The 25,039-nt window shown below is 41.4% G+C and overlaps 1 protein-coding gene and 1 non-coding gene across 5 annotated transcripts in view; both read right to left on the bottom strand.

Moving 5' to 3' along the window:
* pio (zona pellucida domain-containing protein piopio) overlaps window positions 1-25,039 on the bottom strand; it is a 233,877-nt gene that overhangs the window by 39,885 nt on the left and 168,953 nt on the right. For all 4 annotated transcript variants that reach the window (XM_071592431.1, XM_071592405.1, XM_071592413.1 and 1 more), the window contains exon 3: window positions 10,586-10,649. In XM_071592431.1, coding sequence (XP_071448532.1) covers window positions 10,586-10,649 — 64 coding nt within the window. The remainder of the gene's footprint in view (window positions 1-10,585; window positions 10,650-25,039) is intronic.
* Window positions 8,743-8,816, bottom strand: TRNAT-AGU (transfer RNA threonine (anticodon AGU)). Its single transcript has one exon. It is a non-coding gene; the product is annotated as a tRNA-Thr (tRNA).

The raw sequence follows: 25,039 nt of genomic DNA, 5'->3' as shown, positions 1-25,039 counted from the left end.
TGTGATCGACTCGATATCATAGCATAAGGATATTCATGATGACAACAACGGAAAACCGCAGCATTGGGAGGATTGTTCAAGTTTCTTAACACGTAAGCTATGCAATAATTCACACGTATGTTGATAGTATTATCAAACTCCGGAGCGTTTAACTTTCACACTCTCATGGATACATATGTAAAACGCACTCAACTACAGATAATTTTCTTTCAAAATAACCTAAAAAGATGGATGTCAAATGAGAATTTATAATGAGCGCTAGAGATATATTTATTGGCATTGCTCGTTAAAAAAACTGCAATTCTCTGACATTCGCGGCGAAGCCTGCGAATTACTTTGGCGCGCTAAGTTAAGGACCCCTTGAGAAATCTCGCAAAGAATTTCTCGCGGAAATTAACAAGATATATTCCATCGGGACGGGTTGAAAATGCCACCCGTGAGGATTACGACCCGCGCGATACACGAGCGGGCCACTTTAATCCCCTCCCCCTCTCTCCACCTACGCCATCAAGTCCCGCCCACCCCGGATAGCTTAATACTCGAGTTGGGGAGAGTCGCCGCGTCGTGTTTCTATTGTTTGTCAAATAGCCTCGCTAATTTGACGCCGCAAGGCTATTCATACTCCGGAGAATGGTAGTAAATTGGGAATGCTTCCGCTGCTTCCACGTTATTAATTACAAGATTTATTCTTCCTGGGGGCTTCAGGAGAAAAAAATAAAGGAAGCGCGGTGCGATGAACTTACGAGGGGATTAACTCGGAATTTGGGAGATGGTGGCGGGACTCGCTCGGATGGGAAACGCTTCACGCTTGGGCGGTCGCTTGTCGGACTCACGCGTTGGCGCCGCAGAGTTCTCTAAGTGATTAATTCGTCTGGCTCAAGTGTTCGACCGATGGGATGTAATTGCTTGCAATGTTCTGAAAAATAACCTTCCGATCTACTTGAAACATATCAATGTTTTGGCCGGTAAATAAAACTTCGGGCACATCAACACTGGATTCGGGAACTTCACACGGGTCGTGAAATCCCGTTCTCGTCCATTTAAAATTAAATTGATACTATTTTTTTCAAAATGAAAATAAGAAAGATGAAAAGCAGATGGGTTCACCTTGGAACAGGGACTGTGGGGTTTTGAAACCTGTTGGTAGGAATGACGATACTTTTTTTTTGAACGGCTATAAGAATCATCATCTGTGGCCATGAAGGTTGCACGAGGCGACATGCAACGAATGTGTTACGCAAAACATCCTTCCATGTCTCCGCTCAGTTCTTACAACATAACACTGCATAGCATTAGTTAAACATGCCTCGGAGACGAAGGACGCGTCGCACCGCCGTCACAAGCCTACACTTTTCATAATCACTATCTTCAGGTTAGCCTGAGAGATTCCTGAAATTTTCGACTATATTCTTTGGTTCACAGCATGCAAGTACATTAACACATATCTCCTCTACGAACTGAATTAAGAGTATTTCTGGGGGGCAATCGACATATTTGGTCATTCACGGTGCATCACCTCAAGTGCACAGAATGGATGCATGAAAATTGTACACACGTAGGTCTTTTATACATTTTCCATCAATGATATAAAATGACTGTATGGGTCGCATTAGTCTGGGATTTTTTAAGTAGCCATCCGTCTCTAATAGTCGATGAAAACATTTCAATTATAACAATACGACAAAATTCTTTTTCGTCAAATAAGACTCTTGAAAATACTAAACTAGGCCTATCTCGTTTGAAATCGTTTTTAATAACATTCAATGCTTCCGGAAAATCTTTTCAATAAGTAATTAGTGAGGAGAAAATTAGTAGCCTTCATAAATTATCAATTGGGAAACCAAATTGACAGAGTGTTGAAAAATTTATTCCATTGAACGGGTGAACAAATATCAAAATTAGATAAGTGCATTCAATATATTTCCAATCCCTATGACCTCATTCATGGCATCATATGTACAAGTCAGAGAACTGGATATAATAAGCTCCCCAGTGTGTAAACAGAAAGGGTCGTCAGTCCCACGGAATAGCGCTCAAACAAGTTGCCCTCCCACCTCAACAAGTAGGCCAAGGCACGTCGCATGGTTTGCGGTGTTTTGTTTTCTTTTATCTAAAAAGAAATCTAGCCTTCTTAAAAGGAGCAGAGAAACATCGCACTGGGTGCATGAAGACCGTGTACCCATAATGCTACCGAGTCAAAACTGTCACCCTTGTCAAAAAACCTGACACTTTCGTAGTGGTGACAAAAATTAATTATTTTCTGAGTCTGAAGCGTAACAGCTCCTGAGAACCAGTTTCAAAGCAGCAAAGAACCGCAATTTCGGCAAATGCAATAACTTTCCGGGGGAAAAAAAGATCAACATACCTGCTTCGGTTGAAGCATTGCCTATCTGAATCCATCGCCTCTTTTTTCAATAATTCTCGTCACTCACCACATTAAAATCACCTTGCTAAGGATCCACACTGACGAAAACGAGTTTCATTGCGTCCAAGGGGGCGCCATTAATCCATTGATTTTGAGTAAATGACATTTTACACGGTTTAATTTTTAACGAAAACATTTATAACGAGGTTAAGCTTCTGAAGGTGGCCCACTCCTCAGTTGTTTGTTGTGCGTGCGTAGTCAGTCGAACGTGGCAGTCATTTGCAGACGGCAGGGGGAGGGGCGTTGGGCAATTCGTGCAGCGTGGGAGAACGCTCTCGAGGCAATGGTCATGCTAATAAATATAGTGTAGAGCTCACAGTTAGATAAAGAAGCCATATGGTAGGGGACGAGACCATGTTTAGTCCAAGGACACGTACACCATTCGCCCTAAATTGTTCGTGAAATAACTGTAGCGGCTTAAATTTTTTCCGATGGCTCAAGAAAGGTCGCGAGAGACCCGCATCTAATCCAGGTAAATAGCTTGAAAATTGCACTTTCGCCGTGTTTGCGTACTCTAATAAAATACCCCAGTCAAAATATCACGGATACCATTGAAATGAAAGTTTATGAGCAATTTAATTTTATTGAAACGGGGTCGAATCGGACAGGTTTGATGAGTAATTACAGAGTCCACTTTCTATCCCGAAGGTCGCGGGTTCGAGTAACGCCTAGGACATGAGTTTTATAAGCTATCAACCCCTTAAAAAGCAGATGGAGTGTAAAATGTCCACAAATGATATAGATTCCTTCGGGAAGACTAAAAAAGGAGATGAGACAGACGAAAAAACTGAAACATGATGCACAGTGCTCTTTGCTCTTCAGGTCACGTTAAATGTTATCATCTTATTATACATTCATATCGCTCTGTGCTAAAGTCAAGCAGCAATCACGTCTTTCCTCTCCACTTCATTTAGTACGCTGGAGGATTTGCTCTACGTGACTCTCGGTGCGCTGCCCTCGCGAAGAATATTGATGCCTTAGAATCTCGCCGAATCGCGGATACTCCCAAAATCTTTGCGACTGTGCCATAAAATCTGCTGCGTAACTTTCGAAATTCCTTGGCCCACTGCGGGAAAATTCGGCAGATGGCGGCAACAGTCGAATCTGCGAACTATATCAGCGCGGTAGGCAGTTGCCTTATTTTAAAGTGAGAAGGTGCATATTGGAATAATAAGTGACGAATGCGCCGTTGAAAAAGTCTTAAGTAACGAAATTTAAGTAGTTCCCACTAACCTGCCTCAATCATAGTTTGTTTCTGGTTGTATTGAATTCACTCTTAACCTTCAAATGCAACAAACATCATAACAGAGAAATAATAATAGGGACTCAATAGGGACTTAAATAGGTTACATGTAATGCATGAGTCTGAATGATGATAATTTTCACAGACCAATTTTAAATTTCATTTCTATATAAAATATTAATTGTCTATACACGGAAACATATAGTACAAAAAAACTGCCTGCATTAAAATAGCGCATACATGAATGGACTGATCTACTAAGGTCTTCAATACAGATTTCATGTATTCCAGATTACACATGTGTATGACCATGTGCCCTATACGTTTGACCTTCGGAGCAAGCGTTAAGTACCTAAATTACTAGTCCAAGCAGTCAGGCCCCAACTCGATTATCACACACTAATGGCTAAACGTATCCACTCACTGGCATCTTCTGTGCTGTTATGGAAATGTATCCATACATATTTCTTCAATGACATAGTTGATACGTAAGGCGCAAACACTGATTGTAAAGAAATATTTCGCCAACACCCTGTATTGCAGTAAATATGGTAAAGAAGCCATGACTTTCCTGGAAGATTTTTTTAGGAGCACACCGTTTACTGACGTGGTTCCATGAGTGCGGAGTTTAAAAGTATAAAACGGTAGTATACAATAAAACATAGCAGGATGCAAACCTATTCGCATGAAAATCAGCGCTCAAAATATTTTATTCGCATTAGAGTCCAAAAGTCGTGTGATAAAAGAGAGGAATTATGTGCGGACCCCTCACATCGTGGACAGAATCGAAAAGTTTTCGGCAGTGTTTCCGTGTGATCGCGGAAAGATGTTCGCGGTTAACAAGCATTAAGAACTTCCAGCAGAGCTATCCGATTTAAAAAAAAGCATAATTTTAAAAATCAGATTCGTTCTCTGTAGAACATACAAACAAGTATGTTTTCAAGACGGCTACGAGCGGGAGAAACGGTCGAACATGGCCGCGAAACTCATATGTTATGACTTGAGAGCGGGAGGTGGTCGGAAATGAGAAGGGCGAACCTCTGCGCCACGGGATATAGAGTTAGGAAGGGCAAGAAGTCCCGGGCTGAGGGTAGAATAGAGGGACCCGGAAGCTGGCGCATGCGTCCGAACCTCTCACCGAGTTCACCGGAGCATAATCGGTACGTGACGTGGACTCTTCGAGGGTGGGAGGAGGCGGGGGTGGAGGGAAGGGGGGGGTTGAGAGGGTTGGGGGCGCCGCCGCGCTGCCGATGTAAAAACCGACTTCTCAATCTCAAAACTCCAACGGAGTAAGGCGGGCACTTTTTTTTCGCCTGATCCCATCCGTCCCTCGATCGAAAAAAAACAGCGAACTCCGAGCTAAGGGAAGCTACTTAAAATGGATCGACAGCCGTGTAATTGTTTACGGCCCATTCCGAAGCATGAGTATTGGAAGTGGGGTGAAGTCGGATGAGAACCGATTCGTTTGTTGGAAGAGGTATTCATATGAATCGTACAGAAAATTTCCTGCGTTCATATTTTTCCTGCGTTTCCTGATTTCTATTCATTCAGAGGTAGTGCCGCGATGGTAAATAATATTGACATAACCAAAATGTAACAATGAAGTATATGATAAATATTAAAAGAATTTATATATGCGTATGAATGTGTGTATGTGTAATGTATACATGCGTGTGAGTGTTCATATATATATATATATATATATATATATATATATATATATATATATATATAAATAAAACTTTTTGAAAGTCTCACGGACGTGAATAATAATGTATAACACTTAGCACTAGTGGACACAGACAAAAACACAGAAACACAAAAAAAGAGACTCACTATTTTTCAAATTTTCGGTGGTCGTTGCCACCTTTATCAAGGAAGAGAGGGACAGAACTCTTCTCTTCTGGAACTGAGTTCTGTCCCTCTCTTCCTTGATAAAGGTGGCAACGACCACCGAAAATTTGAAAAATAGTGAGTCTCTTTTTTTGTGTGTTTCTGTGTTTTTGTCTGTGTCCACTAGTGCTAAGTGTTATACATTATATATATATATATATATATATATATATATATATATATATATATATATATAATTGACTACTTATATTACTGCGAGTGCCTGTAACTCTTTCCCTACGCATCCATTGTTTAATGCCTTAAAATTTTCAATTTTATTGTTGATCTATCTAATTGATATTTTTATAAAATGCATTCTTGGTATAGCTCTCCTGGTGACTAATAACTAGAAATGTTCAAAGAGATTGAGTAATACTTAATATTAAAATACACCCTATCCTTAATTCCAAATAGCGAAGAGAAAGCTTCAAAAATATCTTTTGTATTTTTATTTGATTTTATCCTCATCTCCTCTTCACACCTGAGAGCGCGAATCAGTATAATCGAAAATACCTGATTTCATGTTCACACGAAGGGCTTATTTTTGAAAAATTTCAAGGTTCAAAGGTTATTACCAACATTAAATTTGACATATATAACTATCCTTGAGAGGCACGGCCAACATTTCTCTAAACGAAGACAATAAAATATGTAAGGTGAGCCAAAATGAAGGAAGAATCGTTTACATCAACCGATGATCCTGGTCTGCGATTCCAAAGATAGAATTCGCATATTGCATACGTCTTCGGAGTTAGGGTTTCCGAATATCGAGAAAAGGCATATGAGGTTCACGAAGAAATCCTGAGATCTCTGACGCCGTTGTTAGACAACTCGCAAACCCAGCATTTGTATGAAATACCGCGTCCTGATTTTAAAAACTGGTAAACGAGTAATGAAAGCGAAAATATGGAAAATCAATGAAAAAAAAATGAAAATGAAAAAGTAAACCCTTATTGGTATCTCTCATATGAGAAGAATTTTTCAACGTTTGGATTTAAGTCTTACAAGTTTACTTAGTGGTAGGGATAATAAAAGCCGACATTAGATGTGAAATAACCGCTCTGAATAATGTCAACGTACACGGAAAAGACCCGAAACATCGAAAGAAATTCTACTGATAAACGCTGAAGAAACCAAAGAACCAAGGTCAACGCTCTTCAAATTATTTTTTACCCTGATCCTGATTTTAACCACTGTCATAAGTCTCATGCCTGAATTTCTGTCGCTATTAAAAGAACGTCGTATTTGCAGATGGCGTGACGCTACGGCCGTAATTTCGGAACGGATTAGAAGGCCAAGAAATATGCTAACAGAAGGGAGTTGGAAAGCTTGGTGAATGACGAGAGCAGTGAAATGAAAAAAACGGATGAGAATGAGATGCTAATGATGGTTTTGAAAATACAGAAGGAAAATAACGGTATATTATTGGATTAGTTTTTTTTACTAACACACACGTTGTAGATACCATATTTATTCTTTGATTCCACTCTCTACCTCGATATTTTCACATCATAGGTAGTGGTGCTTCACAAAATGAGGATCACATTTTATTAACCTGCGCAGATTTTACCAAATTATATTTTCATATTAATTCTTTTGAAATATATTTGTAATTTATTCTCATATGAAACAAAGTTAGTACAGGTTTTAATGCACATAAAAGTTCAAAATGTAAGCTCTATGACCAAAACATTTCCGTGTATAAGGTATTGCCTATTAACAAGAATGGAGAGACAATTAGGTGTTCATACTTTCATCGACAAAATTTAAAACATGTATTTCAAGCAGACAACACACAATCATCCATAGATTACCAATCCAATTATATAAAAGACGGCTGAATAAGCTATAGCATAACCTGCTAGATTACTACACCATCTCGGTCTGAAAATCCCATTATATTTAATAGCAATCAAATCTAGCTAGACGGTGACGACACCCTTTTTTATCATAGCACCTGCGTATGCTTTTTATCAAGAACACTAGAATTAAACAAAGACTAACAAATACATTATCTTCCATTCTTTAATCACCTCTCCCCCTCCTCAAATCCCTCTCGGAAGTGGTAGACCGGACTAGAGGGGAATGCATGGATGACAGTCAACCTTCCGCGCTGCGACGCGATTTTCCCTTCGACGTCACGGCGGGAGAGGATGACGCTAGGGGGATAGATTGTGTCGGGGGAAGAGAACTGCGATGGAGGTGCAAGTATTGGTTTTTTTCTTTCACTGAGGACCTGAAGGGCCGTGGGAGAGGGTTGGCGTTTGCTGCAAGAGACCTCACCCCCCACCTCCCCCCTTCTTCCGTCCACCCTCTAGGGTGAAAGGAAGGATTCCTGTTGAAGATGAGCCGTGAGGGGATGGGAGAGGTGAAGTCGGAGTCTAAATATTGAGGTGACGTCAGCGTCTCGAGAGAGCGACGGAGGTAGGTAGAGAGAGAGAGAGAGGAGAGATGGAAATCGGAGAAATCGGTGGGCACTAATAGCATACACTTCATGGTGAAGTCGGTGAAACACGTGCTTAAACCCCTCAGATGTACATAAAACAGAGACAAGCCATGACATATCAAATAATACCCCTGAGATGGAAGGGTGATTGAAAATACCCTAGTTAGCACCCGTATCTGCCTACGAGAGGATATGCTAAAATCCACTCACGTTTGAATATTGTCCTTCCGTAGTGAAATCCTTCAACAAAATGAGAAATAAAGATTAAATTTAAGTGGAGAATACATTATTATTATTTCGTAAATATTACCTTAAAGCGCTGAGCGATGCTGGATTATTTCGATAATACGCGTATGCTATAATATGAAAATCAATGAGTTATACCGCATTGAATAGTTTGGCATTAATTTTGCAAAACTCAACTGTCTGACGCATAGCGTATAAATGAGTAATGTGACCAGCGTTAATATTTTAAGTTCTAATGAAATGGCATTAAATTATATGGAAATGAGCATGATAAGTAATATTACCTACAAATGCATCAGAACAAGGTCATGATACATATGCATCCGCGTTACACATATTTAACTATGTAGACTGATACCTTTTCCATATTAAAAAATTGGTACATAAAATGACGACGCGAAAAATATTGTTTTACGAAGCATAGAACATCTTATCACCAGATCAGGACAGCCTACTCGAATTTATGAACGAATGAAAAACGAAAAAAAAAGGCACCGGGGAGATTCGAACTCCCGATCTCCTGTTTACTAGACAGGCGCTTTAACCAACTAAGCCACGGCGCCACACGTCCTTTAGCGAGTTTTATTGGAGGAAAATATCGATAGCAGGATAAAATCGATATGAATTATTTTCGTATTACTTTTCACAACGGTATTGCCTGCACATCGACTATTGTAACCAAAACAAATTTTAATTATAGGTATGAGGCATGCGGTGGCCAATAAATGGTCCAGATTTCGAATGGTACAATATGCATGAGCCACAGTTACAACTACGTCAGTAGGTATTTCGATTATTAGAGCACAAGCATTAACATAATTATTAATTTTAATACCTATTTAGTGATTACTAGGAGGAAGAGGACGACACTTAACAGTCATAACTTAAAATCATGAGAAGTAAAACAATCAAGTAAAAATCAAAATAAATCAGCGTGTTTTGGTGTGAATGGAATACAGGTACAATGATTTTATATTTTTTTGTAAATGTTGGTTTATGACCGTATGTTGTCGTCCGGAAATCATCTTACTTTTGGTTGCAAATTTGTTTATCAAACATTTGTACTATCGTAAAGATATTATATAAGAGATACCTGATAATGAATAGATATAATGACTAAACACAATATGCCAGATCTTTAAAGGCAGAACTTAGAAAATCAAAGGCGATGTATATATATATTTATTTATTTATTTATATATGTGTGTGTATGTATGCAAATATATATATATATATATATATATATATATATATATTTATAAGATATATATATATATATATATAAATTATATATATATATATATATATATATATATATATATATATATATATATAATTAAATATATATGCACACATAAATAAACGCATTTATTATTCATTTACATATGGATCGCTAGTAACCTTTTAGGCAAATGAAATCATCATGGATCTCCTTACCATGTCTGTTGATATTGATGGAAAAAATTCACTACCAACCCTCATTACGCGCAGAAAAATAAGCTAAAGAAACGAACTCATTTTTCATATTGTTAAACAACTGTAATATGCGAAGGGTAGTAATATTTAAACCAAATGCAGACTTGAATCACTTGCCTCAACAGGAGGCGTCCCTTCCGTCAAAGGCGTATCAATGGAGCCAACCGCAATCGCCAGCCAGGACGGTTACCATGTCACATATTGCGTATCAAGTCGAAGGGTGATTTCAATTTCACAATCACAATTTCCAAGAATTATGTGTAGGTGACGACACAGCGGAGGGGGTAGTGGAAACATCACATTAACACTCGTCTCCCCGTATATGGAACAGGTTCTTTAAGGATACGCCCAAATTTCTACGACCACTTACAGTCCATGGCAGGCACTAAAATATTCGCAACGGCGAATAATACATAACTAGTAAAAGTGGTTTCACCCCCACAAGAGATCCCTTGATCTTCCCACGTTGATTTCTCAAGATATTCCATATTCCTTAAGGTAGACGAGAAGCTTCATATATTCTACGGAGTAATTCGATTTATTTACAGCATTTGGTTTTGATAAGTCAGTTACCATGGCTTCTAAACGCATAAGTTCTTATGTATAGTTGCTATTTCTGATACTTTTCAATTCTTGCTTTTAACTTTTCGATAAATCTGAGGATTGTAGGTGGGGGAAATTTGTGAAAAGGTCATAGTTGGATACAAATTTTATCTACTTTATTCTATAACATTAATGTCGACAAGATTTTAAAAGTACCTAATTGGAAAATAACATAATGCGTCGAAACCATATTTAAATCGTAAAATACATTTATTCAGTTTAAGAAAAGGTAAAAATACTAAAGTCTGCTCACCTAATTTTGCCGGAATTTGAGCACCATATCCCAAAGTGGTCACCAGCAGCAATGTGACTACCACCTGCGGAAAAAAGAAGCGTCATTATTATCTTAAGATTACCATGTAGTTACAATAAAACATAATAATTGAGCTCTAAATATTTTACTTTGAATATTAAGGGATAAAATGCGTAAATTATATACAAAATAATTTAGTGTCTGAAAACTGAGATGGCTTTTGAGTTTTAAGTACATAAAGAAGTGACGTCTGAAGAAAATGAATTCATCAGATAGTAATACAGATGTCCTCACTGAGGAAAGAGTTATATTTCGGCCTTCCGCCTTCTCCTGGTACACCTTTTTCTACAGCAATTCCGTTATAAAATTATTTAATACCTATTCCTTGAATAGACATTATTCAAGTCGTGCCTTCGTAAATACATTTTGTACGGGATAGGAATAAATGCCGAAGAAGGGAATGGTGGGTACCATGGGAATTGTGGGGCAACACTGAACAACAAATAAATTTACTTCCCTGAGATTCCCGAGAGGAATCTTCCCCACTGGTGATTCCCACAGCTGCAGAGGCAATAAACAACGGCCATGTACCATGAAAATTTCGTGACGCTGCCGAGCACGTACGGTAAGACGTCACGGCATTTTTTTCGCCGCTTTCAAGAAAATGAGCGGGGGGAGGAGAAAAATAGGAATGGCGAGAAGACAAGCGAGGGAAGGGTATATTTATATTCGTGCGGGGGAGAAGAAGAACGAGACAGAGAGAGAGAGATGATGTCGAAAATACGAGGGTCATCCGGAAAGTAGTACCCGTTCGTGCCGCATGAAGTGCTGACGACGCGAGTAGCCGCTGGACGAGGTCAGATAGCTTCAGTGGCTTGTCTGCCTTCTCTGAGCCAAGTTGCGTGACGCTAGCATTGCCTGTGTTGTTTCTGTGATTGTTTACAATGTTTAAAAAAATTGAGAACGCCGCCAGTTGTGAAGTGAGGGCAGTGATTAAATTCCTCAATGCAAGAAACGTTCGCCCATGTGATATTCATCGCCAATTAAAGGAGGTGTATGGAGACAATGTAATGGACGAGTCGTCTGTTCGGCGGTGGTGTCGCAACTTCAACATGGGGAGGGGGAACACACACGACGATGAGCGTTCGGAGAGACCGTCTGTCATTACAGACCAACTGGTGAGCTCAGTTGACGAATTCGTGAGGAACGATCGGCGCGTCACAATTGATGACATCTGTGAGCATTTTCCCAATGTTTCTCGAACAATTGTTCATGAAATTGTTAAACACCATCTGCATTATGCAAAAATTTGTGCAAGATGGGTCCCTCGCGTATCTCAATGAGCTGGCGGCGAAGGACTATGCAGCAGGAATACAGAAACTTGTCACACGTTATGACAAATGCCTTAATTTGCTTGGAGATTATGTTGAGAAGTAGTTTAAAGTATCCTCTTTCAAATAAAATTTTTTATGTTTGTTAATATTTACTTTTGTGTCTTTATTTCACGAACGGGTACTACTTTCCGGATGACCCTCGTAGGATAGGATGATGCTTTGACGGGTTCGGCACTCTTCCAAACTTCAGCTTAGGCCAAAAATGGTCCGCGAAAGTGAAAAACGGTGACGGATATGGGCGGAGAAGGTCTTTGGTCGCAGAGTTTCTTCCTCCGATGCAACCATCCCCCCTTGCGATTCTCACGGGTGTGCTCACGTACAAATGGCTTGCGGCCGCCCGCCCCTTAAAGCCCCCATCTATCCCGAAGCTTCTTCCTGCAGAGTCACACCCCTTCTTATGTCCTTACTCTTCCTCATCTCGGATGATCCAATTTTATTAAGTCCATCACTCCCGCGTACCTCTGCGGCTTTTTCGCTTTCCTTCGCTCCTCTCGGCAGTTCGATTCTTTCGAGCGTACCCTCCCCCTGATGGTTTTTTCCACCAATGCAGTGCCCTCTGGGCGTAACACCGTCGTTCTGCTCGTCGACCATTCCCCCTTCCCCTCACCTTTCCCCCAAATAACCTTAGTCAACATCCTGGACGGCAGTCTAAAGATTTGCCGGATGGCTGGGAAAGTGTAAAAAAAAGCCCAACGTAATCGGCGCCATTTCAACTCTTCCCATTATAAAACATGCATTCCAACTTCTGACGATTTTGAGTGATAAATGGTTCAAGTCATATAGGAATTAATTGTTCAGATACTTTCCGATACCCAAACTCCTTATGATTCTCGTGACGAGCGATCCTCATGCCCCTGGAGCCGAGTAAATTTCAAAATTTTCCTATACGAGGTAGTTTCATGCCTTGAGATTAAGATGATTCAGAGAATTCGATGAAATTCTCAACCACTCGTATATGGCTTATTTTTGTTAACAAGTGACTGCACTTCACAGGTTGAAAAGTTATCATCCGAACGATAACAACTCCACGACATCTAGCACCCAATTTAAGTAATGTTATGGCGCTTCTATGGCCGAGATCATACTGCACAGCGTAATCGATAACGAAAAGTTCATTAAATTGCACAACGGCACAGCATGCATATTCAAAGTAAGATTGACATGCGCGACCTTAGAGTCGGAGAAAAAACATTTCATGCCACTTGGCCGGACGCAGTCCGAATACTGTTTCATATTTGTGTATTTGAGAGAATTACCAGCGGAATTTTTTAAATTAGTGTCACGTGCCTTTTTTGCTGTTTGGTCAACTTAACGATAACATCGTGTCCATCAGAGCGGCCGGAAAGCTGGCGCCAAAGGGGGAGGGGAAAGGCGTTTTTCATCCCTTTAGTACCGCGTGACGGGCTCACGACCATCGCTCCTGCTTTCATGGGGCCGCGCGGACAATATTAATCCTGCATTCCATCTAGTGTTTGTCCTTGCCGCCTACTTTCAAGGCTTAATATTTTTCTCAACTTCCTCTCCAGGTTCCTTCTCCAAAATCATTCAAGAAATTATATGGGACGAGCACGGCGGGTATCGTGACGACCACGATCTAGGACAGCAATACCGCAGAACTTCATCAGGGACACTAGACACCTTGCACAGGATGGAAGACAACTTCTCTTCCATAGTTGTATAAAATCCTCGATTAGAAAAAGAGAATGGTCGTAGAAAAAAAGTATTTCCAAATGGGTCGCCCACACGCTCAGGAGGGACGACGGAAGCATGAAATTTCAGAGTTCTTGCCCACTAAGGTCGAGGACATTTTTAAGGTAACGATATCTCTCCGTGACGTCAAGATTGATCGTTATCTACGCTCTATGTTAATAATAAAATGAAATCAGTATTTAGAAGAGATAAAAATACGTTATGAAGATAACTAAGAAAAGATGTATGCATGTATATAAATACATATATATACGAGGGTCATCCGGAAAGTAGTACCCGTTCGTGCCGCATGAAGTGCTGACGACGCGAGTAGCCGCTGGACGAGGTCAGATAGCTTCAGTGGCTTGTCTGCCTTCTCTGAGCCAAGTTGCGTGACGCTAGCATTGCCTGTGTTGTTTCTGTGATTGTTTACAATGTTTAAAAAAATTGAGAACGCCGCCAGTTGTGAAGTGAGGGCAGTGATTAAATTCCTCAATGCAAGAAACGTTGATGATATTCACGATATTCAAACGATGAAATGATATTCATCGCCAATTAAAGGAGGTGTATGGAGACAATGTAATGGACGAGTCGTCTGTTCGGCGGTGGTGTCGCAACTTCAACATGGGGAGGGGGAACACACACGACGATGAGCGTTCGGGGAGACCGTCTGTCATTACAGAACAACTGGTGAGCTCAGTTGACGAATTCGTGAGGAACGATCGGCGCGTCACAATTGATGACATCTGTGAGCATTTTCCCAATGTTTCTCGAACAATTGTTCATGAAATTGTTAAACACCATCTGCATTATGCAAAAATTTGTGCAAGATGGGTCCCTCGCGTATCTCAATGAGCTGGCGGCGAAGGACTATGCAGCAGGAATACAGAAACTTGTCACACGTTATGACAAATGCCTTAATTTGCTTGGAGATTATGTTGAGAAGTAGTTTAAAGTATCCTCTTTCAAATAAATTTTTTTATGTTTGTTAATATTTACTTTTGTGTCTTTATTTCACGAACGGGTACTACTTTCCGGATGACCCTCGTATATTTAAGATAAAGTAGAAAATATAATTATATATATACACAAATACATCGATGATATAGAAACTCTCACACGAGCAGTATAATATTTGGACGGCACCATAGAACACAAGTTTAAGCTTTCGGCCTTCTTCAAGTAAGACTCAGCTTAAACAATCTACAATGTGAGTGTCCTTTTAAGAGTTCCTATTTTACTTGTGTTCTATTGTGCCGTCCATATGTCATATATGTTTATATATATATGATTTCAGACTGCGCGTCTCAACTTCCGAATACCATCTTTTAAGGTGACATTTCAGGCCTAGGATAGTAACCTCTCTCCAAATAACTTGGACATATAATTGCTAACGTAAACAAATGGTGGCGAAATATGATCATTATTGTGGATCGTTTCAAAATACTAATAAGAGCTAATACATATATTTAATCGGTGCTTGATTCATATTTTCCACAGCTTATCGATGTAAATCCCTTCAAACCTTCCTCCGACAGGTCTCCCCATTCCGTCCTGCCTCTTTAAGTTCCTACACCTTGCTGCCGCCCCACCTCGGTCTCCTATAAAGGACGCCCTCTCCCCCAACACAACAAGGACGAGCGCTCATTTACCCTCGGATGAGTTTCTCGGAGCGGAGCACAGTGGGCGTCCCGCTCGACGAGGAAATTTTTCGGGGAATGTGCGTGCGTGGGAACGGCGAGAAAGGAGCGTGCGCGTGGGCGATGGCCAGGGGTCAGCGCCTCTCCGGAGTGTCAGGCCTGCGTCGAGGGAATGACCACCGAAGAGGTCATTGCCGGTGTCCCCGACGTACCATCCCCCCTTCCTTTCTTTCTTTCTCTCACGATACCGTTCGCGAAGGATGAAGCACGCAAGTTATTTTTTCGGAAAAGACACGCGAAGGAAATATTATATGTGAAAAATTGACAACGGTAAGGAGAGGTAAGGGGCGTTGGTCGAGAAGGGATTAAGCGAGAAGGGTTGACGTTAAGCAGCAGGTGCTCAACTCCGGGGAAGAAAACTGCCCTCGCATAGGCTAAGGGCTTGGGAACAAGAAAAACTTTTCACAGTGATCAAAGAGTCCTTTGCCGTACACGAATTGTAGGTGAATATATATTGTATCGACAGGTAGACCACGATACGTAATAGTAAGACGTTGATCGTTGATTAAAACTATTAGTGCGCGTTGAATCAAAGGGATCTTCGCAAAAAAAAGTATACATGATGCTTGTAACTCGAAGAAAAAATTAAACAAGCTCTATATGTTAAGTTATGGGCTTACCATTATGGAGGCTAGTTAAATTGAGCATAGCATAGAAACAATTCACCAAAAACCTAACACAGACAAAATCAAATAAACCCGAAGATCTGTTTTCTAACTGCTGCTAGAGTGAATACATGATAAAGTTAACCTGAAAATTTTATGCCCGTATTGTAAGATTTACATCCATTGATACATTCTTGCCGTCCCCTTTCGGAAAAAGAAATGCTAAAATGCCTGATTTTTTGTTAATTCAGTTAAGTATCTATAAATAAAATTTTCCCATTAATAAAAATCACAAACAATAATTTATTCCATCACTCATTAAAGTCTAAAATTCTGAAATATGTACAAGTTTTATTATTTTTCCAATTGTTAAAAGGAATGAGATAGTACATACATAAAATATATATGTATAATTGCTTGGAAATCGGTTCTCAATATTTAAATACCATGACAATAGAAAATTCAATCACATTGTCCCGAGAAAGTCTGAACTATGATAAAGTTTCTAGTAAATTACTTGAAAAATCTCTTTTAGTATTAACTATGAGAGGTAAAAATAAATGCTAGGAATATAAAACCGAATATATAAGAAGATTTAAGAGGAATTCGATTAGATTACTTCTTCTCCGTCTCCATCAGTGCCCGGAACTCCAGAATGTTTTTTTCTGGATTTCCACGAACATATAATGAAAGAGAACCAAATAAAATGAGTTATTTCACCACTCGTCAGGGTGTTCTAAAACTTCTTTGCTTAATGGCAAAACGGTTAACTGTATTTCTAGAAGATTTAAAAATTTAAAGTGATGCCTTACAGGCAAACCGGATGTGTCCGGGTTTCATTCGATAGAGAGGATACCTAAACACAAAAATTAAGGGGTCACCAAACTTTTCTCAGGTTCGGACGTCGATCCTTTTAAGGCACTAGAGATACGATTTCCATCCTTGCATGGAGAATGCGTTGGCGGATTTGGCCACCTCTTTTCACGACTCGTCTTCACCTCAACGCCCACCTGATGAAGTTCTTTCGGGGTGAGGCATCCCTCCGCCAAAGTCAATGGAATTAACTGTCGACTCATCCTCCATTCGGCTCTCTTTGAGGAGGGTATCGCATACGAAATGTACTCAACATATGTTTAAGGTATCTAATTTTAACCCAAAGAAATTCAGACTAAAAAGCGTCTCCTCTAAATTTTCGCCTCTCCTTCTAAAGAACCCCGTTCATTTTAGTGTTGCATATAGAAAAAACCAGACAATGTGGTAAGTGAGAACGCATCTTTAAAGTCATGTGCTCTATGAGGAGTAAACCGTGAGATTGTGGCGATGTAAACCGTATAACCAACCATGGTAACCTTCCTTCGGGTGTTAAATATTCAAGATCCAGAGATAATTTACTATCGTCAGTAACCAAAGACCGGTAGCAGCAACTTAACGGAAGAAAATATACGTAAATACGAAAACAATTGCAGTCACATGATTTGGCCTAATGAACGGCCAAAAAATATTTATGTAAAAGATTCCCAGTGAGAAAAATTTACGACTAGACATCAAGAACGTCGTAAAGATGCAGGTACAAAAACGAGTTAGCACTCAACCATAATTTGACGCTTCGAGATTTCCTGCTAGAGGGAAGATGATCTCAAATCACCATTTTCGCATTCACTAGATGTGCATAAACATCGCCAAAAGATTATTTCCGTTAAAAAAACAGGCATCCAAGAGGTGTTTTCCCCAACCTAAAGGTGTTCTTCGTGCGGAGCATCATTTCCATGCTGCCGGCAGTTGAAACACATCATGACGCACACTCGAAGGGCGACAAAATCCCACAATCAAAAACCGGTGCCGTTGATGGAAATATTTTCTTGAAATCTTTTACCGTTTTAAAAGCATTCTTTCTAAGTAAGATGACTGCCTACTTTCGCGATAATAGTTTCTGTTGGGTATTCGATGTACTAATTGTTTCTTCAGATCGTCGAAATGCCGTAATTAATCAAAAATGTAATAATCCTAGGTAACACTATTAAGTACTGAGTTAGGATAAGACGAAATTATTAACGTCTGAGGAATATAATAGGAATTTTATAGTGACTGCATAAAATATCTCGGTCGAATATTCCCATGGACACGGTACATCAAAAAAAGAATAACCTTTCAGCAGAAACGGAGTGAATCGACGTTTGAATTACATCGAAATGGTTGATCTAGAAAACAAATTTTCTTTGTTAAATTACTATTCGCTCATCCATTTGGTTTTCACGGGTATCAACTATCAGGGTAACTATATAAGAGTACCAATGGAACCGAAATAAAATCGATAGGATATTTTTAAAACTTCCATTTTGCGCTTAAATATACATCACTATTGCGTTAATTTTTTATGCCCCATAGAAACCATCATTTCCCTGCTATGCCACACCCTCTAAATATTTGAACGGGGGTAAAAAAAAGAACGTAATTTCCCGTCAATTTTACACGCCACTTTGAAGGCGGTTCGTGTAGGAGAAAGATAATTTACGTGAAACCCGATGATTCATTAATCTGCGAGGGAGATTTAATATAGCGATGTTTAAGGAAAATCCCTGCCTCATTCCCTCCGCATGCATCGCCATGCTCCGGTCACAGAAATGCGGAAAGAAATTGAAGGGCGAAGAGGCAGGTAGGTAGATGTACATAGGAGGGATGGAAGGTGCCATAAATTCGGTCCCCGACGAGACGGCCGCCGTGCAGACCAGCAGGACCGGATCTGCTCTCCGTCCTCTCCTGCTCGCCATTTCATATTCCGCTTGCCTACGGTCCCTCTCATCCACCCTCCGGGAGTTCGAACCGCCCTGGCAGGGACGGAAGGTGGAAGTAGGGGGAAGGGGTGGGCCCTCGGCGGAGGATACAGAGAAGGTGGGCACCACGGAAGGGAGAGGAGACGGTGACTCCTCTTCTTCGATGGTCGATAAGAGAGAGAGAGACGGGGGAGGTAGTCGGGGGGTGAGCGTGTATGTGTGTGTGGATGGCGAGAACCAAGTTCACCGTCGCAAGCCGAAGTCAATGTCCCCTAGACACCCAGGGAACCACCGCCTCCACCCCTCTACCTCTCTCTTTCTTCTACACTCCCCCCTTTCACTCTCACCCTCCGCTTTAGCACTTCCCGACTTTTCTTGCACTCGTCTCTTTTTCACCCCCCCACACACACACAACGCCAGAAGAGTAAGTATTTTCCATCCATCTCGTATTCCTATCCTCTTCTCTTTCCTCGCTTCGTCTTTTTTTGCGAACCAAGCGCGTCACCCACCCCGTCTCTCAACCGCCACCCTCCATCTAACCATCCCTCGCCCTCCCTCCTTCTAGCCCCTGTGATCTCCACCGACCTCGGAGAGCTGGCGGTGACGTCACCGACGTTGCGGGAACTTCCGACTCTTTGCTTTTAACGACGGGGGGGAATAATGAATTACGCTGCGTGAGACCGACCCCCTCGCAACCCACGACGCCAACCCAACCTCCACGAGTCGGCGGACGTGAAGCTTAGGGTGGTGAGTTAATCGCGAGAGGGCGCATCTCAGTCGCGGCGCCACCTGGCTGGAAAAAACAATTTGGTGAAATCATTGCTTTTTCAGTTTACGGAAACTTCTGAGAATTCGATCCCTCTCCAGGTCTCTGCGCAATTCATTACAATAAAAATATTCTCAGTATGAACATACTATAAGGGAGCAGCAATAAATAAAATAGTTCCATGCAAGAGAGATACAAATGAGAGAAGCACTATGTGTTGGAGATAATGTTCAGGACTGGCACACGGCGGGAAAAGTGACGCCGAATAATTGAAACAAAAATTATCCCTGGGGATGAATGCATGGGTCTCATGTATTCTAATGGTCTATATTATAGCTTTTCACCTAAAAATGCTGCCACTTGCCTTTCCGTCAAAAAATATGGTATCAAGAAAGAACATCTGAAAATGTCAATAAAGATGAACCATTCCATTCTTTGTTGTTATTAATTCGACGCTCGAACATATATTTTTACATTATCCATAGGCATAATATCTTCTTATATCATAGTGAAAAGGTTGTTTTTCTTTGAGTCATAAGAAAAACGGTCATATGCGCTTCACTACGCGCAAATATGTCAATAGCTTTCATTCTCAGATCATCTTATAACAGGTGAGGGGGCGTATAATGGGAGTTTGAGGCCTGAAAAGGGATATCGGCGTCTTTCAGCCACTCCATCGAAAGGGAAGTAAAATGTCTAAGCCACCTTCGTGATGGAGATATTGGTGTACTCTTGCAGATACATCCGCGAAGATAAGACACTCCCTTCTTTCTTTATCGCCTAGGTTTTCATTTTCCGCCCTCTTTCATTTGAGAAGGGTCAAATGATCAAAGAGCGACCCTCCGGCGCCCTGTTCCCATAAACTCCTGTTCGATCGTAGCATTCATCATGCGCTCCCTTCAATTTTGTTCTCCGACATCCAGCTTTCTCTCGTAAATTTTATCTCGCCTTCATTTCATTTTCGTTTCATTTTACCTGTCTATGTACATTCTCACTTTCTCCATTTTACAGCGACTCCGTCGAGATATGTTCGTCGTCAAGCATTATACTTGTACGTATGCATCTGTTACTTTGTGTATGACGATATTAGTAAATGAATAAAAACTGCCTCTTTGATTCTTCCGTTCAATGTAAGAATGCTCTAATTTCCATTTCTTTCTCGAAACGGATGTGTTAAAAAAACCAAATCCGCAATGCCTATGCCACATAAAAGTACGTCAACTTAAATCCCGCAATATAATGACTTTCAACTACGATCAATTTAACTAACATTTAAATGCGCGGACTTTCACAGAAATTCGATTGCCAATTCAACCGTTTCTGTATCTCTCAGGTAAAATTTCCTTTATAAGGAAATCCTTCCTGTCCCTCATATTTTTTAACTCGGGCACTATCACGGAAATTCACCAGCCATAGTTAAAATCCATAAGTTACTATACATAGTTTCCGGTTGAAATAGCGTCCACAGGCCAAGAGACCGCACCGACTTTTCAAGTGAATCGAACCACCCCTTTGAAAAAATGTCGCATCTTTCTCGATGGGAAGACGGACACATGCATACATACGCCCGCGGATAACGGAGTGCGTGATTCCACGGAGGAGACGGGTCAACGGGAGACAGAGAGCTGGAAAACGAAGGACAATGAAAACGAGGATGATGATGAAAGAAAGTGAGGAGGAAAGTGTGGATGATTGGACAGAGGCTCGAGGAAGAGAGCATGCAGAGGAAGCATCGGGAGCATGTTTCGCAGGAGGCAAAGAGAGGGAAGGGAAGGTCAACGCGACAAGAGAGCTGTGGGGTTGCGACGGGTGGCAAGAGACTGAGATAGAAGGAAGGAGATAAAGAAGGTGAAAGAGAGAGAGACGTGGGGAGGGAAAGAAAAGGACGAAGCGGGAGTGGTGGGAGTTCTGTACCCCGTGGCCTGGCGTGTCCCTGGAATCACGCTCGGGCGCCACGAACCCGCAATCACCGCTGGGGTGAGGAACAGTCTTGAGCGGTCACCTATTGCTCGATGGGGAGGAATGAAGAGAGTGTGCGTTGGATGAACGCCTTTTCAAGACTTTTGCGCGGACGGAAAGCACCAATCGCACACCGAATGGCACATACAACGCACATAGTTGAAGAGAGAGAAAATCGTCGAAAGGTCCATGGGATAAAAGGGATCACGGCATCTGCCACGGAACTTTTCGCTGAACAGGTGGTATCGAGTGAAATAGTGTCCGTTTCCGTATCATCTGTCAGTAAGTGCGGTTCGACCACACCGAGCCAAAGGGTATGTGGTGATAAATGTAGCAACAATGCATCTACATAATCTACATAATACCCCGCAAGCCGCCGCAAGGGCGTGTGGCGGGGGGGTATATGATAGGAAAGCATTGAACAAAGTAATTAGTAGCCTTCCCGTCATTGTGGCTGTTCATGAGCGCAGAGGCTAGGCACGGCTACACCTCTAAGCCCGGCATAGCACTACACTAAAATACGTCGTTCTTTAATTCCGCATACTCCCTGCCTCCCTTTATTCCTTCTTGCATGCCTATCCCTCACTTACACAGTATCATGCCTATAACTTCTTTGCTCACCTTCCTTTCCATATATTTCACTTTTCATCATCTTCCACATCTACCTCTCAAAATCCTCCGATCTACGCCTAACCTCTTGCCTCAACCATCACATTTCCAATCCGTACAAGAATACGTTCCATGTCGAAGTTATACGTAGATCAAATAGTTCTGCAAAACAGACCACCTGGGCATCCATTACTAAGCCTCTTAGTCTATAAATTTCGAATTAAAAGATGCCCATCGCTGTAGAATTTCGCAGCCTAATGACCATATGGTCAAATGTATAAGGTAGAAATTCGACGACAACGAACGCTATTTCGCCTGATGACCATTAAAGGAAAAGGTCCATAATAGGCGCACAGGTCTTTATTTTTTTTCCACCTTCACCTCGAACTGTAGGCAATGCATGATATCCACTTCCGTCTGGCCCCAACATCTTTCCCCGCCGGCATTGCCTTTTTCCATCCCTAAGACTGGCGCACCCCAAGCTTGCACGGACCGGACAAAAGATTGCGCTAACGGATATTCCCCTCATCGCTTTATCATCTCTTCGAGATAGTAAACTTGAAGACCCGGAAATAGTGTTTTTTGAAGTCGCCGGTGTAGGAACTCTTCTTCCTTCGAGAAATTATTCATCCGAGAGCCCCTCAAAAACTCTTGAGGCTTTATAATTGCTTATATATTCCCATTTCCGGCCTGGAGTTGCTGACACAGGGAAGGGATTAATTTTCTGAGATTGACGGCCAGAAAACGAGTGCGAAGTACTGAATTGCTTTCCCAGAAAAAAACAAAAGAAAATCATACTTAGAAAAGTCCAATGTACAAAAATGTTAATCCTATTGCTTTTTATAGCGTTTGACTCTTAAAATGTCTTTGTCATAAACTGTAATCAACTTATAAGACAAACGTATCAAGCCTGATACAGTAAAAATGCAGGGCCAAAAAAGAGATGGAAAAGGAAATTTCAGCAAAAAGAGTGAAAAGGAGATTTATTAGGGAAGAGCCAATGCGGCGAATTGAAAATCGTAAAAACTATCCCAGTACGGCAGGAAGGAGCGACTAGTCAAACCTAATTCACACTTCTCAGACAGAGAGGCAATTGAAAACTCTTGTGGTAGTCTAATTCCATCTCGGCATGTACTTTCATAATTTTAAGCTAGTAGATTTAAGGCGAATAACAATTTCTGATGCAACGATGCAATTTTTTACTCTATCATAAACGTATTAAAAATCTCCATCAGAGCGATCACAGTAGTCTATATTCCTGTTTCATATCAACATTCAATTTTTTCATTGCACAATTAATATATTTATCAAAATTCTAGCAATGTTTGAATGGAAACTAATTTTTACTCTCATTTCTCAATCATATTTTTAAAAACTCTAAGCAGGGTATATTGTCCTTTACAATGAATAGTTAGGGATGGCGAATGTGCCCATTCAATGACACTGACTTTCTTTTGCGGAACATTTAACTATTACAGAACGTTCTCCGTACATTTCAAACATTTACAAACACTTCATCAAACCTATGTCATTTTTACACCAAACTCGGGGAACTATGTATATTTTCTTTCATGGCATAAATAATTACATCAATGAGAACCATTAGGTGCCGCATTCAAAGGAATAGTTTCCTAGCCTATTGCATTAATGAAACACCAATTAGCTTCATCCGCGAAAACATTGCCCCCAAGGCCGCAAGGCTGTTTCTCGAAGGAAATAGATATCACATTGGTTGCTAGAATCGCAAAGTTGTTTCAAAAAAAGAGAGGCTCACAACATGCACCTATTCCATCTGAAAACGTATTGAAAGAGCGGATGTACAATCGATCGTTAGTTCATTCAACCTTGTGGCTCGGAAAGGGAGGAAATGCGGGGGTCTGGAACATGCACTCCAGTATAAACAAATGCCGCCAACATGCAGCGCTGGGAGGGACAAGGAGGAGAAAATGAGGGAGGAGGAAGCAAGAACATCGCTATAAAATGTGTGCGTTGAGGTTGAGATTCTCATTCCAACAAGCCGATTTTATAAAGCACTGCATCGTGTCCCGAAGGGCGGGTGGGTGGTTGGGAGGGTGGATGTGTGGGCCACAAGAAACGCGCCATAGCGGCGGCGGCGCGCCACGTGGTCCGGCCATTGTCCGTGCGATTCCGCCCCCCTCCTCGAGCTCCCTTCTCCCGCATAGCTATTCCCGCTCCGGCCACTCGTCTTCATCTCGTCTCTCCTTTCCCTTCGCCCTCTCCTCTTTCTCGGGACGCACAGAGCCCCCTTCGCACCCCCACGCCCGCGGCAATCGAGCACACACGTTCAAGTTCGTAACTACGAAACTACCCATTCCGAAACTTCACTCTTTGCTCTGCCGCTACCCTCCTTCGGCGGCGCACTGCCAGGCCTCATTTGATTGAGAACCCCCTCGCCTTCCCTCCCGCGAGCGTCCATTTATATCTGTCTCGCCAGACCAAAGAAGAAGCATTTTCACACCACCTCTCCCTTGGCCGCCTTCATTTCGCCCGCACCTTCCCTCCTTCCATTCTCCCCTTCCGCCCGTGCGGCATGGGTAAAGAATACCACTTCACACTCCGTGCAGGGTGGTGATCGGCCCAGGCCACGAAATCCCGGTGCCCTCGACCGCACTGCACTTGTGGGTTCGCTACGCTAGCCTAAGCTCAAGCTAAGGTAACAAATTGTAATCGTCAACAGAAGTTTTAGGTAAATGTCGTGAAACGTCCGATGAAGTGGTGGTCACCTTGAAAGAATATTACCACAATCGAAATAATAACCATCGGCACGGCTTTACTTAGAAAATGAGGAATGATCCGAATAAATGTGTTTTGAATTATTGTTTGATTTTTAAACCCTTTCCTTTGGGAATATTGTCTGACGATGTAGTTATTATCGACATCAGGTTATCGACGACATGCCTTACCGTTTTTTAAGCGGCTTTATTTTTCAGAGGTCGCCTA

Source organism: Hetaerina americana, unplaced genomic scaffold (genome assembly GCF_022747635.1).
Source record: "Hetaerina americana unplaced genomic scaffold, ioHetAmer1.1.p SCAF_1, whole genome shotgun sequence".
NCBI classification, from domain to species: Eukaryota; Metazoa; Arthropoda; class Insecta; order Odonata; family Calopterygidae; genus Hetaerina; species Hetaerina americana.
Note: the sequence above shows the minus strand (reverse complement) of the source record. Positions and strands in the feature narration are given on the sequence as shown.